Here is a 19849-nt window from a genome sequence, read left to right as displayed (position 1 = left end):
CAGGCACTACTGGCTGAGATGCCCTAATATGACATGCAGTGCAAAGAGAAAGCTGCTGAGGCTTCTTAGGTATAGGCGCCATTATGGCCAACAGTGCGCTTGGCTTCAGCCGGAGGCATGCATCTAGCTGTTTTTTGTGTTTTTAAACACTTCCAACTTAGGCTTCCCAAAATTAGGCTCCCATCCCTTAGGTGACTCACATCTAGGCGCCTAATTAGGTGTTCCAAAGATAAGTGCCCTAAAAACTTAAGCACACAGTACAATTTTATTTATAACTTTTTTATATCGACATTCTAAACATATCACATTGGTGTACAGATGAACGGGATAAACCAAAGGATGAGAAATTGATTTATAAAGTTACAATTAACAAACTGTCAAACGGAACAAGTAGGGAGTATTAGAGGGTCGAGCGGACCTAGGAATGAGAGTATCAGATAGTATAACCAATAAAAAGAGGTAGATCGTTTAACTTAACTAGATAGTTTAACCAAAATAGAAGTGGGCTTGCATAGGGAAGCTTGTGGCCACTACGGCGCCAGAATAACTTGGACGCATAGACTCTAAGGCCAGACTGAGCAGCCAAAAACTGGGTGCACAACATGGGCGCACAATTAGAGGCACATGCCAAACTGACAATCCTGTAGAGGGCAGCCTGAGAAAGCGCACAAAATGCCATTGTGGCCAACCACGAGGCCTGCAGCGAAAAAGCCTCAGAGTGGGGCCTAGCCTAAGGAGGCTGCTGAACCTGCCAGGCTGCCCATGTCCCTTGACCTCCCACGGAGTGGGATAAACATCAGAACGGTGCGCTGAGCATGAAGACTGGGGGGGAAGGAGGAAGCCCTAAGCAATAAAGGCCTCCTTTTAAGTCCCTGCATATTTATTTATTTTAAAGTTACCGATGCTCAGCCTTAACTGGCTGAGCACAGAGATGGTCTCTGGCTGCAGTGGGAGAGGGCATCACTGCCGCGTTCAGCTTCCTACACCTGCTGCCTTTCAGCTGCTTAAGCAGCTAAGTCCATGCCGGCTGAAAACCAGCTATGGACCAAGGAACTCATCTGAAGGACCATGGAAATCATCTCAGGAATTCTCAACTGAGGGAGGGACCATTTGGTATCACTGCAGGAGAATTTATTTCCTTAATTCTCCTCTCTCAAAATGAAGCAATTCCCAGTAGGGAGATGCACATCCACCATCTGCCGGAGACTTAGAATACTGGCAGGCTAATGTCACCGCAGGGGTATATTTATTGTGAAATCAGTTTGCTCTCTCTCCATCTGCTGGTAGAGATGCATAACCCACTTGTTCTGGATTCATCTTACTGGATGCTAAGAAAGACAAAATTATTCAATGAAACACACCACAATAAAAACCAAATATCCAAAGACTTCTATGGACATAAAACTCTCAAGAATTATGGACCACAGCATGCCAAGATTCCAACTGGAATAGATACACACTGCTGTGAAAAACTAAATCAGAAGTGACTGGTTTACACAGAATATTGTAATAACTGTTCATGATAAATGCAATACCTTGTAGGTCAAAAAATAAAAAAAAGACACAAAAATATCACATTTCCATCTTATAGTCTGCATCAGGTTATATCACCCTCCAAAAAAAAACAGATAATGACCTGGGTGTTTAGCATCCTTCTACATCATCTTGGGAAAAACGGCATCAGAAGGGGAATATTAGTTTATGTCAGTTGGTATATCAGTATCAACATCTGGGTTCAAACTAAGTCATATGAGTTGTTTTGTACCCATAGGACGCTCTGGAATCTGTTTTACAGCAGTATTTTGCTGAAAGTACAGAAAAATATACAGCTTACCTCTTTGAGCTGGGTTATCATTCCAAGAACTATCACATCCCCAACTTTTGATGTATTGCCCAATAGAGTATCAACAGTTTTAAGCTGAAACAAAAAATGAATTGCAAACATTCTGCTTAAATCATACTTCTAAATAGCCAGTTATTGTACTGTATCTGAGATTACTAAATTTAAAATGAATGGGAAGAAATACAGTATAAGAAGGTTCAGTGTTCGAACCTTTGGTATATGTTTCGGGAAGCCAAGTTAGGAAATTCAGAGAAATGATTAGCTGAAAGCAGCAACCTTTTGGTGTGTTTCATTCAGCCTAAAAGCCAACTTGCCTGTCACAGTGAAGCACATTATTGAAACAGTTGGAAAAGGAAAATTGGTTCTTACCTGCTAATTTTTGTTCCTGGAATACCAGTTCAGTTCAGAAGCATGGGTTTTACATCGCTACCAGCAAATGGAGGCAGAGAATAAAAACTTTTCAGACACTGCTTCATAGAGTGCCATCAGCAGTCCCTCAGTAAGTGACCTGTAAGCCAAGATGAATGTCATCAAAAACTAACCTAACTCCCTTTCAGGCCGATACAGTAAAGCGCGGCCGCAGTTACCCTGTTTCTAACCCACTTTGGACGCACAATTTGGAAGCGTAAGGCGAACCCGCAATTCAGTATCCGGTTTTACGTGTCCTTACCGCTTGCCAAAATGGACGCGTATCTGTCTCCGCCCGCCGCATGTATATATGTTATGTTAATGATCGATTTAGCTATTCCCTCTGATACAGTAATGTGCGCCCAGATTATCGCCTTTTTAACCAGCTTATTTGCCGCGTCTTTAACCTGCATATTTACCGCCTACCCTGACCCTGGCGTTAGTGTGGTGTTCAGTCAGCTTCCCTCTGCCTTGAGCGCCCGGCTGAAGCCCAGCAGCAGTTCTCTGAATCTGAATCCATCCTGTCGCGCTGCAGTTTATGCCACCGCTCATTGGCTCCGGCCGAAGAGTCATCACTAACTACTGGTTGAGTTGCCCGCAGCAAAGAAAAAAAAAAAGCATCACATGCCAGCAACAAAGAGGACTGCTAGAACGTAGCCGTTTCCGGGGGCTCCTCTGGCCTTCTCGTGGGTCTGGGCTCCTTGTCACCGCTGACTTGCAGTGGGCACGATCTGCTGTATCAGGCCTTATCCCTACACACCCTATGCCACGACCTCGGACGTCCAGCCGGGCGCTCAGGTCGCAGCGTGCGTTCATGGACCTTCCCGCTGCCTTGAGCGCCCGGCTGGACGTCCAAGCCGTGACCTCGGACGTCCGGCTTGGACGTCCAGCCGGGCGCTCAAGGCAGCGGGAAGGTCCATGAACGCACGCCGCGACCTGACTGGCTACGACAGCGGCAGCTAGCCCAGCAGCAACCAGAACAGCGGCATCAGCATGGGCTACGACCAGCGGCACTTCAGCCCTCGCTCCAGCTACTCGGACTCACGCTACAGGGCTCCAGGCAACCCTGAGGCTGACGGCGCTGGCCCGCTGCGGGCCAGTCCATGCTCCAGCCTGTGTGGCCAGTCCCTGGAATTGGAGAAGGAGCTGGAGCTGCACATGAAGAAAGAGTATTTCGGTGAGTAACTAGTGTGTGGTACTTGCTTCAGTGCGGACAGACGTTCATGGGCCTTCCCCCTGCCTTGAGCGCCCGGCTGGACATCCAAGCCGTGACCTCGGACGTCCGGCTTGGATGTCCAGCCGGGCGCTCAAGGAAGCGGGGTCTGTGGGAAAGAACCATCCACTTACCTGGTGGAATGACATTTCAAATGACATTTGAAATGACAGGTATCAGTGCACCCTGGATACTGTATAGGTGCTGTATACCGCTGTATACAGTAAGATGGATTGCGCACGCCTACCACTTCATCGACGCGCTTTGGACGCCACTTGGATTTGCATCTAATTTGAATACTGAATCTAGCAGTATGCGAACCAAAATATGCGCGTGGCAAACGAGGGTGTGCCCGGCACTGCCACACTCTTTCTTACGCGTTCTTAGTGTATCGGCCCGTTTGTAGGACAAGGAGGGAACAGGTTGGAGCCCTCACTTCAAACAGAAATTAGAAAAAAAAACCCCCAAAAAAACCCCAAAAACTTAAACAGTACTTTCTTCATAATATACACCCAGAAGAGAGTTTGGTCTTGCCAAACAAAATGGGCGGCATTCTGGATAGATCTGTGGTATTCCAGGAGTGAAAATTAGCAGGTAAGAACCAATTTTCCTTTCCTGCTCATATCCCAGATCAGTCTAGACAAGTGGAATGTACCCAACTTCCCCTAAACCGGGCGGGAACCCGAAAGACCAGCTTGCAACACAATCTCTCCAAATTGCACCTCCTCCGGCGCCCGAACATCCAGTCAGTAACGTCTGGTAAAAAGTGTGAAGCAAAGACCATGTCTCCATTTGACAGATCTCCTGCAGAGAAAATGGTTGACACGCCATCCAAAAAGCTGCCTGTGCCCAGGTAACACACACGCAGCCCTTCCAGAATCGGCCATCCTTCACATATATAAGCAGATATGACTGCTTTAAGCCACTGTGCAACTGTGGCCTTAGAGTCCTTTCTTTCCAGCACTAAACATGGAGACAATTTGATCTCCTAAAACCATTAGTGACCTTAAGTTACTGCAATAAAGTCCGGCAAACATCCAATAAATGAAATTCTCTTGCATGCGTCATCACCGCATCCAAATGTTGGAACACAGGGAGCGCCACCATCCGGCTAAGATGAAACAAAGAGATGACCTTCAGCAAAAAAGAAGGCACCATACGCAACAAGATCCAGTCATCCAAAATCTGAAGGAAAGGATCTCTACATGACAAGGCTGGAAGTTCAGAAATCCTACTGGCTGAACAAATCACAATCAAGAAGTGTGCTTTCAAAGTAAGATCCTTCACAGACATCTGTCCTCCAGGACCAAATAAAGGATCCACAAAGAGCACATTCTGCGGGCCAGACAACTCAAATGCTTCACACCCTTAAGAAAACGAATCGCATCCAGATGCAAAGCCACAGGTATCCCCTGAAACTTACTCTGAAAGCCTAAAAGCTGCCACCTGCATTCATAGAGAGTTATAAGTCAGATTTTTTACTAGACCCCTTTTGTAAAAAGGTCCAAAAATGGTGTTTGTATTAGAAAGGTCCAAAAATGGTGAGTCAAGATCTAGCTCCAGACACCATGTTTCAAACACTCACCACACTGACAGTGAAGTGGATGTCTCCCGGCTTGAAGCAACATAACTGCTTCCGAGTAACCTTTCTAATACAAACACCTCCTTTCAACGGCCAGGCTGCAAGACAAAAGCAATTTGCCCAATCTATAACCCCTGCAATGTCCTAGCCTTAGGGGCCTGTCTACTGTGAGATTTGCAAGATCTGCAAATCACAGCCGGAGTGGCCACTCCGGCACCACTCTTCCCGGGTGCCTCTCTACATGTTACACTCTGTCTACGAAAGGCCATGGAGGAAAAACATAGCGTTGAATCCCTCTGATATGACTTATCTGCGACTGAAGAACCAGTTTGCCTTGGCATTACGTCATGAACCATCAGGTCTAGCTAGGGACAACCCACCTGGCCCAAATGAGATCCATGGCCTCTGGGGACAGCTCCCATTCTTCCAGATCTATTCTCCTGCTGGCTGAGATTTTCCACCTGCTGTTGTCCACTCCAGCTAGATGAGATGCTGCCAGACCCACCAAGTACTGTTCTGCCCAGAGAAAAAGCTTCTGGGCCTCCTGAGCTACCATGTGACCTTTTGTCCTGCCTTAGCGATTGATATATGCGACTGTTGTCTGAGAAAACTCAGGCTGCCAGATCTTGCACTCGTGGAAGAAAGAGCAATGCCACATGAACCGCCCTCATTTCTAATCGATTTAAGAGAGCATAAAGCTTCTATTGCCAACCACGGACCTTGGGCCATCTGTCCTTGACAAAGGGCCCCCCAACCTTTAAGGCTTGGCATCAGTGGTCACCACCATCCAGACTGGAATTTCCATCTCCATTCTCTAAATTGAGATGAGAAAGCCACCACGAAAGACTGGAGCTGGAGCTTTCCTGTGATAGTGGAAACTGAAAATCCTCTGACAGCAGAATCCATTGGGACAAGAGCAGCCTCTGAAGGGGCCGCATGTGAGCAAATGCCTACGGAACTAATTCCAGCATAGAAGCCATTAAACCCAGGACCTATAAATAATCCAAGATTCTGGTACTGAAAGCTGTTGCAGCTGTGACAGACCCGAGACTGCAACTTCGTCACCCTATCTGAAGTGAGGAACACCGTGCTCATGCAGATGTCGAATCACGCTCACAGGTACTCCAGCGATTGGGATAGAACTAGACTGCCTTTGCTAGGTTCATCGTCCAGCCTAGAGACTGGAACATCCGCATGACCCACTGAACTAACTGACGATACTCCAACTCCGACTTTGCTTAAATGAGCTAGTCGTCCCAAGTAAGGATGAACTAGTAATTCTTCCTTCCAAAGCACTGCAGCAACCACCATCACTTTGGTGAAAGACTGTGGCGCCATTGACAATCCAAATGGAAGAGCCTGAAATTGACAATGCTTTCCCAGCACCATAAACTGCAGGAACTTTTGATGTTCTGGTCAGATGGAATGGGTAGATAGGCGTCTGTTACATCCGCTGATGACAGGAACTCATCTCCATTCGAAAACATGGCACCCGGAGTGCCAAATTGACCTTCTTCAAATCCAGAATGGGCCAGAAAGTACCTTCCTTTTTTCGGAACCATGAAGTAGACAGAGTACCTTCCCTAGCCTCATTCCTCCAGGGGAACTGGCACTATCACTTCCAGGCTCTTTAGCCACTGCAATGTATCCCGCACTGCTTCTCTTATGACGAGGGATGTCAAGGAAATATTATGCAGGCTTCTTAGACTGGCCGAGCAAATTCTAAACCGCAGATGTCTCTTATCACCTCTAGGATCCATTGATCCATAGTGATCTTAGTCCACTTCTCGTAAAATGCGGCCAATCTCCCCCCCAACAACTTCCAGGGAAAAGTGGACCAGCCTTGTTGTTTCATTGTGTGGCCATAGTTCCAGTCAAGGGACCAGAGGAAGTATCTTGGGGAGGTCTACATATCCCTTAAAAGAACTGTTGCCTTCCTGATCCTTGCCTTTGTGAAGAAGAACTGTTAGACTGAAGGCTCCTTTGCTTGAATGGTATCTGCCTAGAAAAAACACTTCCTGCTCTCGATCGGCTAGTCCATGGGCTACTTATGGCCCTCTGACTCACCCAGGTGCTTTACAACTACTCCAAATGGGAGATTACCCAGCTGAGTCTTGGACCACACATCTACTGACCAATTGTACAGTCAGGAGATACACCAGGACAAAGTGTCTGACACCATGTTTCTGGAGGTGTGTGTCTAGCTGTTTTTTTTTTTGTTTTGTAATTTCCAGGCACTTAGTTGAGCACCTAGCACTTAGGCGCACCCATCTAGGCAGCCAAAAATTAAGCGCACAAAAAACTTAAATGCATAGTACCACTTGTGTGCATAAGTAAGCGTGTGGCCACTACATGTCACTTAACATGGGCGCACAACCTGGATGCACAGTGAGGCGCACATGCCTAACCAACAATCCTGTAGAGGGCAACCTTAGAAAGTGCGCAAAACGCCTTTATGGCCTACCACACAGCGTGCAGCAAAACACCTTGAAGCAGGACCTAGCCTAAGGAGGCTGCTCAACCAGCCAGGCTGCCCACGTCCCTTGACCTCCCACGGAACGGAATGAACATCAAACCAGCATGGCGAGCATAGAGCCTGGGGAGGAGGAAACCATATACTACAAAAAACCTCCTAAGTCTTTGTATCTCTCTCTCAAAAAAAAAACAAAAAACAATAAACCCACTTATCAGAACTCAGCCATATCTGGCTGAGCACAGAGATGGTCTCTGGCTACGGGGAGAGGGCAAGTGCTGTCACTGCCGCGCTCTGTTTCCTGCACCCACTGCTTTTCAGCTGCTCACGAAGCTAAGTCCACACCAGCAAAACCAGCTACTGGACCAGGGCACCCATCTGAGGGACCATGGAAATCACCTCAGTAATTCTCAATTGGGGGAGGGACCATTTAGTATCACCGCAGGAGAGTGGGGCAAATTTTATCCTTAATTCTCCTTTATTTTAAAATGAAGCAATTCCCAGTGAGGAGCTGCACATCCACCATCTGCAGGAGACGGATTATACTGACAGGCTGATGTAACTGCAGGGGTGTATATACTGTGATGTCAGTTTACTCTGTCTCCATTTGCTGGGAGGAATGCATAACCAACTTGTTCTGGATTCATCTGACTGGACGCTAATAAAGTCTGTTTTCTCATCCCAACACGAAAGGCAGCATTTCCTGCATGCTGCAGATGCCATGTCGGGGATTGCAGCTACACACTGACAACTACCCACATGGCAGAGAAACCGTCCCTAATGTGGATCCCAGTCGCTCTCCAGTCTCCCCTGCCAGCACTGTAGCTGCCGAGCAGTCCGATCTCCTGGTGTCCAGCCTAATTTTTTTTTTTGTAATCAAGAACTCCCTTAACAATATTCAGCAAAGGGCAAGAGCAAAGCGAGAGGAGAATACTAACTGCATGGGAGCAAGGAGGGAGCCAGACCAATGGCAATCCATCTCCCCACAGCCACTGGGCTGAGACCAATTAGGATTACCAATCCCCTGCTCATCCTGCTCTCCCTGGGCGATGGCCATTCAAGGAACCTAACACTCCAGGGAACCAGATTCCCAAAATTTTTTTTTCCAGCAAGAAACTAGTAGAGACCTCTGGATGACCCTTTTGCACCTCTCTTCTAAGGCGGCCTTGAACTTAAGGAAAAACTCCATTAAAAAAAAAAACCAAACAAGTTTCTCTTCCTTCAGTTCCCGTCCCACGGGTATGGCCAGAAGAACTCCATCTCTCTCTGAGAATCCCCCCATCATGAGGCAACATCAGGGTATCTGTAGCATCCTCCCCCTGCAGAGCTCTGCAACTTGGGAGCCCCTTCCAAAATGGCTGCCGTTCCCACCATCAGCGAGTCTGCTCGAGATTCACAAGCAGCCCTCAGCTATTGCTACTTCCCCCAAGTGACCTCTGTGGCAGACAGACTCTCCCAAAAGGTCCCGCCTCACTGCCCTAGCACAAGCACTGAGAGCCAATGAACCCACCATCGCCCTTCGGTCACATCAGGCCGCATAATGCTTCCTGCTCCACCCCACTGTGGCCAGCTAGAACCAAAATGCTGCATGGGAACTGAAGCAACAAATATGCCTAAATCCTTTCTCATCCGCCTTCCTTCAGTGCTTCCTGCACCCTGAGATGCTTACTGCACAAGCTCAGTTGTCCAGTAGTACCAAGCTGTTCCCAGCTCTGCCTCAGATACTTTCTCTTTAGATTTCATTAAAATGACCATGCACCCAAAGCAGTGACAGACAATTAAAACAGAAAATACTTCCCTTTAGCTGATCTTGCTCTGGAGAGAACTGGAGATTCCACAGATGGGAGGAAGAGGCAGGGTATGAGGGAGCCAGCACCACTAGCTATCAAATGAATGAAGAGCCAATGACCCCCTGCTTGCCCTGCTCCACCAGGGGGATGGTCCTCTACAGAACCAAGCATCTCTAGGAGCAATTCTCTCTCATCTCTTTGTTTATTTTAAACTCCAGATTGTGGGTTTTACACCTCTACCATCTGCTGAAGACAAATACTGAGGGACTGCTGGTGGCACACTGTTATATAGCAATGTCTGAAAAGTTTTTATTCTCTGTCTCCATTTGCTGGTAGGGATGCAAAACCAACTTGTCTGGACTGATCTGGAGTATGAACAGGAAGGAGTAGATATTAAGAGAGCACATGGGCCCTTCATAATTGGTGATGGAGTGATAGGTAGAGGTGCATCAGGGCCTTTGATAGTTGGTGGACTGAGGGAGGGGACTTCAAGATGAGGTGTGCACATGCTACACTGTTGGGGTTAGTGTGCACACTGTTTTTATGCACTCTGTAAAGAAGCTGTAGGAGGCATGCAGGATTTACTGCATAAGCCCCAAAATGTACTTAAGGTCAAAGAATGAGTAGAGAGAGGTTACAGAATTTGATAAAAGGTCACATAGTAAGTGACAGAGAGGAGAATTATCCAAGCACCTCTAGCTTCATAGCTCAGTTCTTAAACTCCCATATTACCACACCATTTGTTTGGGCACCATTTTTGGGATTTTGCTGTCAAAATCCCAAATCTTTCCACAGTTACAGATAGTTTGGACTGCATCTTGCCTGAAATGAAGGGATATACAACAATTAGCAGCCTTACCTGAAACTTGCTTCTACTGTCATCAGGATGAGCTCCAATCACAGGAGGAGTAAACAATTCATGTCTGTGAGTTCGCTAAAGGAAATAATGTTCATTTTGTCAGAGAAATTATGTTTTGCAAAAAATAAAAAAGGAAGTATGAAGCAATATGTGTGACAATGTATTTAACTCGACAGTTTCTTCCTGTTCTCTCTGAACTTTCAGCTCAACTGGAACCCTTGTGTGAGACAGTGCCCTTAGTTTTCACCTATAAACCTGTGCAGGACCAGGCTAGATGCCTGGTCCACCTTAAATCCCCAAAAGGGAGAGGGCTCTATGGGCAGGAGGAGCTCAGAGAACATGACCAACTAGAGGGAACTGAGAGGAAGCCCAGCTGGGATAAAGAGGACTTGTCCTTCCAGTAGTAGGAGCTCCTGAACCACTCTGAGAAGACTGCAAAGATAGGCAGTAATTGTGAAGCTGAGTTTGCTGTTTTGATTTAATAAAAATAAACTGTATTAAAAGAAAGGCTGGTGGCAGTGTGCTAACTGATCCAGCCTAGAGTATTCTGCTCGGCCAGTCCTTGGCAGATTGACTTCCTGTAGCCCACTTATTGTACCAACCCATCTTCAGCTAAAGCACACAAACTTCTGAAACCACAGTAAATTGTGCACCCTAAGTGTAACCAGTAGGTGTCATCATTGTGCAGTAGCTGACACCTCTCCCCCCTCCAGTTTGCTTTTTGGTTGTATGTCAGTCGCAGGTGAATATAATCCATGATCACATCATAAAATGAAAGGCAAAGGAAGTCTCACATGAAGTTTACTAAGGGACAACCTGAGGCCTCCAGGAATCTCAGACACTATGAAGTTACTTGTTTGCCAGTTAATGTATTTGAGAGCCGAGTAATGTTGGAGAAGTTTAGGTGGTGCTGGTTCAAAAGAAAAAGAAAATTAAGCTCCCTTTCCAAATCCTAGGGGCTAAGAGAGAGCCCATTTATAGGGAGCCAACAGCTTTATGAAGACAGAATTTACTCTCCTCAAACTCAGAGTCGCCCTGTTGCCAGTAAACACTGGGATTTCTCTGGAAGGGAGGAGAAAGCCTGCTGCCCTGTAAGCCTTCATATATTGAGACTCTGACATTCACTTTTATTTTTGACTGCACAATATCTCAGATTGCATCTTTTATGTTAAAGCCCAGCATCCTGTTTCCAACAGTGGCCAATCCAGGCCATAAGAACCTGGCAAGTACCCAAAAACTAAGTCTATTCCATGTTAGTGTTGCTAGTAATAGCAGTGACTATTTTCTAAGTCAACTTGATTAATAGCAGGTAATGGACTTCTCCTCCAAGAACTTATCCAATCCTTTTTTAAACACAGCTATACTAACTGCACTAACCACATCCTCTGGCAACAAATTCCAGAGTAAAAGTCTGACTAGTACCTACTTTCAACTTCCCTCTCTGTTTACCAAAGCTGGATTCAAACTCACAGCCCTTGATACTCAAACACCTCTCCAGCCAGGCCAAGCCAAGCTAGGCCACACTTCTTCTGTAAATATTTTTTTGGTCACTTTACCAAAACACTGAAGCAGTGTGGGGCAGGCTACTTGCTAAAGAGGAGATTTATTTTTGCTTCAAGATAAGTGACTTTTATATGCATAAAAAAGTGACCAAAAAATATTTACAGAAGTATGTGATTCCATATGACCTATGAATATAGCATAAAAGACACAATCTCTGAGATATTGTGCACTTAGAAACAAGAGTGAATATCAGCGTCTCAATATATGAAGGACATAGCTATAAAGTCTTTGCTAGCTGGAGTTGTGATGTTGCTTCTACTGTGAACTAAGCACTACAATTGGAGATTGGCTATATTCACCTGGTGGGTTTTCTTATTCAAGTCCTGAAAGCTAGCACAATATGTCCCAGAGACAGATACACACTATCAGCCTGGAAGAAAGCATATATAGCCTTCAGGCAAAAGAGGGACTATTCACAAATCATTTTCTACAACAGACAAAAGGAGGGAAACCCCTAACCAGCCAGCAAGATAAAACAAAGAGGAATCAATACAGTATTCCTTTCAGAATAATGGTGAGGGGCATCTACCAAACTATTTTTACTATTACTATTTTTACAAACAATTCCCATTGTTTCCTGAAGGCTGCAGACTCTGTACCTCACCTGCTGAAGGATGATGTACCGCTCCAGAAACAACTCAGCCTTATCCCGGGCAGCTCCAAACAGGTTTGGCTCAGGGTGGCTACTCATTGCTAGACTGGGCAAAATATAAAACAAACATTCAAGTTTTGTGAAAGAACAGCTTGTTTGTATTAAAAAAAAACAAACTACTTTTAATATTAATGTAGCCACTTACAGAGTTTTACCAAATTTCATTACTCTTTCTAAAACATCACCAAACACAAAAGTGGAAATGTAAGAGGTTAAAATTGGTCAGCCTGCTACAAAATGACCCAAACAATTAAAGATAGGAAAACTTGTTCTTGCCTGCTAATTTTCATTCCTTTCATACCACAGATCAGTCAAGACTCCTGGCTTTATGCATCCCTGCCAGCAGATGGAGGCAGAGAAAGTTTAACTGACACCTCTACATAATCCCATGTGCCACCTGCAGTTCCTCAGTATTGACCTGTACCCAAGCACAAAAAAAAAACAAAAAACTGTAAAAACACCAACTCAACAAATTTACAAAAAAAAAAAAAAAAAATTCAACAAGTCTGTATTCCATACCATGAAAATCTGTATTCCCTACCAATAAACCTCAGCTGAGCAGACGACTCTCCACCTCCACAGATCGGGCAGGTTCTGGACTGATCTGTGGTACTACAGGAACAAAACTTAGCAAGCAAGAACCAATTTTCCTTTCCCTCTACATATCCAGATTAGTCCAGACTTCTGGGACGTACCAAAGCTCCATACTTAGGGTGGGACCTGGAGAATCCCACTCACAAAACACCCTGACTCCAGATCCCCCACACCTAAGTGATAGTGCCTTGCGAAAGTATGCAGTGACTCTGCCCACAAGGCCGCTTGAGATCGCGTAGAATGAGCTCTCAAACCCTCCAGAACTGAAGGTCCCTTTGTAATGTAATGGATCCAATGGCCTCCTTGAGCCACCGCACAATAGTAGCCTTGGAAGCCCGAGAACCCTTCTTGGAACCACTCCACAAAACAAAGATGATCCGACCTCCTGAAATCGTTTGTTATCTTGAGATACCTCAACAAAGCCCTGCACACGTCCAAAATCTCAAGCTTCTGCGCATGAGCCGCGGAAGAGTCCATATCAGGAAAAGCCAGAAGTTCCACGTACTGATTCACATGAAACGCAGATACCACCTTTGGTAAAAATGATGGTACTGTCTGCAAGGACACCCCAAGACCGAAATCAGCAGAAAAGGATCACAGCAAGAACATAAGAACATAAGAAAATGCCATACTGGGTCAGACCAAGGGTCCATCAAGCCCAGCATCCTGTTTCCAACAGTGGCCAATAGGGATGTGAATCGTTTTTGAACGATTAAAATTATCATCAGATAATTTTAAAATCGTGCACGATACAATACAAATGCCCCCGATTTATCGTCAGGGGCATTTGTATCGTATCGTTAAATAGGGCACGGGAATTATTTGGGGGAGGGCGGGAAAACCGGCACACCAAAACCACCCCTAAACCCACCCCGACCCTTTAAAACCAATTCCTTACTCTCCCCCACCCCCCCCAAAATGTTAAGTTACCTGGTGGTCCAGTGGGGGGGGGGGGGGGTGTCCCGGCGTGATCTCCCGCTCTCGGGCCATCGGCGCCATTTTGGCTGCCACTAATTAAAATGGCGCCGATGGCCCGATAAAAAAAAACAAAACAACCCACCCGACCCTTTAAATCGACCCCCCTTAGCCTCCCCCACCCTCCCGACCCATCGCTAATTTTTTTTCTAGGGAGGCCCGCGCCGCCAAAAAAAACCAAACCCACCCGACCCTTCAAATCGAACCCCCCCTCCCGACCCCCCCAAAAACCCCCAAAGCCACCTGGTGGTCCAGGGGGGCCCCGGGGAGAGATCCAGGGGGGCCCCGGATCCTCCTAGCTGAACAAATGGACACCAGAAAAACCACCTTAGGAGTCAAATCTTTAAGTGTCGCTCTCCTAAGTATTTCAAAGGGTGCCTCACACAAAACCTCTGAGAAAGAGATTAAGATTCCATGATGGACAAACTCTCCTAACCGCCGAGTGTAAATTCTTAGCCCCCCGAAGAAACCGAACTATGTCAGGATGAGAAGACAGAGAGCAACTGTCCACTTTACCTCTGAGGCAAGCCAGAGCAGCCACCTGGACCTTGAGAGTTGAAAGTCAAACCTTTGACCAAACCCTCCTGAAGGTCAAGATCTGGGACACAGAAGATCGCAACGGTCACACTCCGTTAACAATACACCAGGATTCAACAACTTTCCAGACTCTTACATACAATAGAGAAGTAGATGTCCATCTAGCCTGAAGGAGTGTAGAAATAACGGCTTCTGGGTACCCCCTGTATCTCAAGTGTTGCCTCTCAAAAGCCAAGCTGCTAGAAAAAAGTGAGCAGCCTGGTTTGAAAATATTGGCCCCTGCTGAAGGAGACCCAGCAGGTGTGTGAAGCATAATGGACTGTCCACAGCTAAGTTGACTAGATCCTCAAACCACGGCAGCTATCAACTGGAGCTACCAACACCACTTCACATGGATGCCGCTCTATCCGACGCAATACTTGCCTACCAGAGGCCAGTGAGGAAACCTGTAAAGCAGAACTTCCTGAGGGCAAGGCAGCACCAGAGCGTCGACTCCTTTGGCCCCGGGCTTTCTTTTCTGACTGAAAAACCAAGCCGGCTTTGCATTAAGATGAGTCGCCACTAGATCCACATGGGGGCAGCCCCACCTGTCACGGACGAGCTGCATCACTGTCTCGGACAGCTCCCACTTCTCCGGATCTAATACCCTGCGACTTAGAAAATCCACTTGGACGTTTTCTACTCCTGCAATGTGTGACATTGCTATCCGCTCCAAGTTTTGCTCCGCCCAAAAAAATCAGCTGCTGAGCTTCCTGGGCAACTGCTTGACTCTTGATCCCCCCCTGCAGATTGATATAGGCTACTGTAGTCGCATTGTTCGACAGGACCCTCACTGACTGACCTCGTACCAATGGCAGAAAGTAAGTAAAGCTAAAAGGACTATCCTGGACTCTAAATGATTAATAGACCAGGAAGATTTGTTGCGAACCAGCTGCCCCGAGTAAACTGCTGCTGACAAACCCCTCCCTATCCAGACAGACTGGCATCATTAGTAAGAATTACCCAATCCGACACCTCCAGGTAAACTCCCCGAACCAGATTGGAAATCAGCAGCCACCAAGACAGGCTCTCTCATGCAGTTCCCTCGAGTGGCAAGGGAAGATGGAATTCCTCCAGAGGGTTCCATCAAGACAACAGTGCCCTCTCCAGAGGCCTCAGACGCAAAAGCCCATGGCACTATCTCCCAGAATTGATGCCTTTGAACCCAGCACCTGCAAATAATCCCAGACTCTGGGCATAGGCAACCCCAATAAGCGCTGAACCTGCCCCTGCAAATTGAGAGACCACTCCATCATGGGGAACACCTTGCCCCTCCGAGTATCTAACCGTGTTCCTAGATACTCGAGGGTTTGCGATGGCACCAAGTAACTTTTCGCTAAGTTCACCACCCAGCCGAGTGACTCCAGCTTACTGATCACCCTCTGCATTGACCAGCGACAAGACTCCTCAGACTTCACCCTGATAAGTAAGTCGTGCAGATAAGGGTGCACCAGCACTCCTTCGTGACGCAATGCCACCACCACGACCTTGGTGAAGGTGCACATCACCATAGCCAACCTGAAGGGAAGGGCCTGAAACTGAAAATGCCATCCTGAGCCTACAGCCGCCTCGTGAAGGAGAGGGATCTGGGCAACCAGATTTACACCCCATGGATTCAAGGAGCAAGCCTACAAAAGGGTAATCAACCCCCAAGCTCGTCCACCTCAACCAGACAGGGAAGGATCCACTAGGACTCAAAAAACCCCTGGAAGGAAGGCTCACAAATCCAAAATAAACTCCTGACTGCAGAACTGCAGGTTTTGCACCATCTACCAGAGACAGAGAAATACTGAGGAACTGCGGGTAGCAAATGGGATTAAGTAGCAGTGTCAGTAAAACTGTCTCCATCTGCTGGCAGGGATGCATAAACCCAGGAGTCTGGACTGATTATGGGTATGTACAGTGAACCCTCATTATAACACATAATGGCAGCTATCAAATCTACTTTCCGGAGAGCAGTGGACAAACCACTGTGATTGGGTATGGGTCTTAGAAATCATCCTACAGGGTTATGCCCTGGAGCTAAAGACACCAATAAAAGATGCCTTTGTTATTTCCCCATGCAAGTTAGGCAAGGCCTAACTTGCATGGGGAAATAACTGGGTCAGACCAAGGGTCCATCAAGCCCAGCATTCAGGCAACAATAGATAGGCCTTTCCAGTTAGAGGTGATTTGGACCCACTTCTCAAAATACTGCTCTAGTTGCCCTTCAAATTGTTTCTGGCATCGTTGGATCTGACGGAGGCATATCTTCTCATTCCTATTTGTCAGCAACATCAGCGCTACCTGCGGTTCATGGTCCTGGGACAGTACTTCCAGTTTCAGGCACTCCCCTTCGGCTTGGCCATGGCACCTCATGTCTTCACCAAGATCATGGTGGTTGTGGCGGCGGCCTTACGTTGCCAGGGAGTTCTGGTACATGCCTATCTGGATGATTGGCTCATTCGGGCAAAGTCAGAAGCCAGTTGTCAGACAGCGGTACAGACGGTGCTTCGGACCTTGCAATCCTTAGGCTGGGTAGTGAATTTGGCAAAGAGCCATCTGGTACCCTCACAGACTCTGGAGTATTTGGGAGCGTTCGACACCACCAAGGGCAGAGTGTTTCTGACAGACGAGAGAGCTCGCAAGCTTCAATGGCAGATTCGGCATTTGGCGACGTTGCCGATTATCACTGCTTGGGATGTGTTACAGGTGCTCGGTTCCATAGCTTCCACCTTGGCACTGGTACCACGGGCTTTTGCTCATATGCGTCGCCTGCAGAGCGCGCTCTTGGCTCAGTGCAGCCCGGTGTCGGAACAGTATCACCAACCCGTTTCCTCTCCCTCCAGAGACCTTGGACAGTCTGTCGTGGTGGCTCCACACCCCCAACCTTCGGAAAGGGATGTCCTTGGAGATACCGGAATGGATAGTCCTGACCACGGATGAGAGTCTGTCTGGTTGGGGAGCAGTTTGCCAGGGTCAAGTGGCTCAAGGCTCCTGGTCGAACGTAGAGGCGTCTTGGTCTATCAATCGGTTGGAAGCCAGAGTGGTGCGTTTGGCTTTGCTTGCCTTTCAGCCTTTGCTCCAAGGGCGGGCAGTGAGAGTGCTCTCCGACAATGCGACCATGGTAGCGTATGTAAACAGACAAGGGGGTACTCTGAGCCATGCGGTCTCCCTCGAGATTCAGGACCTGATACGGTGGGTGGAACATCATTTGATGCAGATCTCAGCGTCTCATATTGCTGAGTAGAAAATGTGCAGGCTGACTACCTCAGTTGCACGCATCTGGATCCGGAGGAGTGGGAGTTGTCAGACGCGGCAATGCACCTCATTCGAGAAAAGTGGGGTTGTCCGCGGGTCGATCTGATGGCAACTCGGCACAATGCAAAGGCTCCTCAGTTCTACAGCCGACGCAGAGATTATGGTGCCGAGGGCGTGGATGCTCTGGTCCTTCCCTGGCCCCAGGGGGTCCTGCTCTACGTGTTTCCTCCTTGGCCTCTGGTGGGCAAAATCCTGAGGCAGATAGGGAATCACCCAGGGGAGGTGATACTCGTGGCTCCTTGGTTCGCAGATCTGTTAAGTCTGACGACAGAGGGTCCCCTACGACTCAGTCATCTCCCTGGTCTACTGCGCCAGGGTCCTGTATTTTCGGATCAGGCTGCTGACTTTTGTCTAGCGGCATGGCTTTTGAGAGGAGGCATTTACGGGCAAAAGGATACCAGGAGACGGTAATTACTACCCTCCTTCAATCTAGGCGGAAGTCCACCTCCATGGCATACGTCCGAGTCTGGAAGGTCTTTGAGGCTTGGTGTCTGGCGAAGGGGACTCCGGTTTTGCGTGCTTCGGTAGCACAGGTGTTAGCTTTCTTACAGGACGGGTTGGCTAAGGGTCTGGCCCTCAATTCCCTTAGAGTCCAGGTGGCAGCGTTAGCCTCTTTGAGGAGAACCATGGATGGCTACCGCTTATCCACTCATTCGGGATGTGGTCCGCTTTATACAAGGGGGTCAAGAATTTGCGTCCCCCTGTGAGAAAGGTTTGTCCTCCTTAAACCCTGAAGGACCAGGGTGAGGTTCCATGTGAGCTTCCTTTCGAACCCATTCGAAGGGCTACATTGAAGGATGTAACCTTGAAGGTGATTTTTTTGGTAGCCATCTGTTCTGCTAGGTGCATTTCAGAGTTGCAGGCCTTGTCTTGTCGTGATCCTTTCCTTCAAATATCGGATAGGGGTGGGTCTTTACAGATAGTTCCCTCCTTTCTACCGAAAGTCATTTCTTCCTTTCATGTTAGTCAGTGGAACTGCCAGCCTTTTCGGATTTATCCGATTCGGAGCCACAGGCGCGTGAACTTAGACTTCTTGATGTCCGCAGAGCGTTGCTTCGCTATATTAGTCATGAATGGTTTTCAGCGCTCTGACCATCTTTTTGTGCTATGGAGTGGTCTGAAAAGGGGCCTTCAAGCTTCCAAAACCACTATTGCTAGATGGCTTAAGGAAGCTATTGGATCAGCTTACATTCTCAAGGGTAAGCCAGTACTGGAGGGTTTGCGGGCTCATTCCACCCGGTCTCAGTTGGCTTCTTGGGCAGAGGCTCATTTGGTTTCACCACAGGAAATTTGTCAGGCGGCAACTTGGAAGTCACTACATACTTTTGCAAGGCATTATTGCCTAGATGTAGCAGATCGAGAGTCTCGGTCTTTTGGCGAAAGTGTATTGCGCGCGGGTCTCTCCAGGTCCCACCCTATCTAGGAAGCTTTGGTATATCCCAGGAGTCTGGACTAATCCGGTACGTACAGAGAAAAGAAAATTTGGTCCTTACCTGATAATTTTCGTTCCTGTAGTACCAAAGATCAGTCCAGAGTCCCGCCCAGGGATCAAGACATTTGGACAGTCGTCCGCTTTCCTATTGGTTCCTTGTTATCAGAACTGCATTTTTTGATTCATTGTTTAGAAGTTTATAATTCAATTGGGTTTTTTATGATGTTTGATATTCAGCTTTGGTACAGATTAATACTGAGAAACTGCAGGGGGCATCATCATAGTTAAAGCAGTGACAGTTTTACTTTCTCTGTCTCCGCCTGCTGGCACGGATGTATGAACCCAGGAGTCTGGACTGATCCTTGGTACTACAGGAATGAAAATTATCAGGTAAGAACCAAATTTTCTTATTAGTGTGTTGAACTGAGCTCCCAGATACTCCAGAGTTTGTAAGAGGACTAAATGGCTCATTGCTAGTTCCACCACCCATTCTAGAGACTTCAAGCGCATCCGTACCTTTTATACTGATTGTCAACAGAGATCATTTGATTTTGCATGAATAAGCCAGTCATCCAGATATGGATACACC

The 19849-nt window shown here is 47.3% G+C and overlaps 1 protein-coding gene across 5 annotated transcripts in view; it reads right to left on the bottom strand.

Moving 5' to 3' along the window:
- The window catches only part of POLE2 (DNA polymerase epsilon 2, accessory subunit), a 194828-nt gene that overhangs the window by 141201 nt on the left and 33778 nt on the right, over positions 1-19849 (bottom strand). For 4 of the 5 annotated variants that reach the window (XM_029598380.1, XM_029598377.1, XM_029598376.1 and 1 more), the window contains exons 5-7: positions 12336-12429; positions 10169-10243; positions 1835-1918 (exon numbers count right to left, since the gene is read on the bottom strand). In XM_029598380.1, coding sequence (XP_029454240.1) covers positions 1835-1918; positions 10169-10243; positions 12336-12429 — 253 coding nt within the window. The remainder of the gene's footprint in view (positions 1-1834; positions 1919-10168; positions 10244-12335; positions 12430-19849) is intronic. The other variant, XM_029598379.1, reaches the window with a different exon arrangement.

This window comes from Rhinatrema bivittatum, chromosome 4, assembly GCF_901001135.1.
Source record: "Rhinatrema bivittatum chromosome 4, aRhiBiv1.1, whole genome shotgun sequence".
NCBI lineage: Eukaryota > Metazoa > Chordata > Amphibia > Gymnophiona > Rhinatrematidae > Rhinatrema > Rhinatrema bivittatum.
Note: the sequence above shows the minus strand (reverse complement) of the source record. Positions and strands in the feature narration are given on the sequence as shown.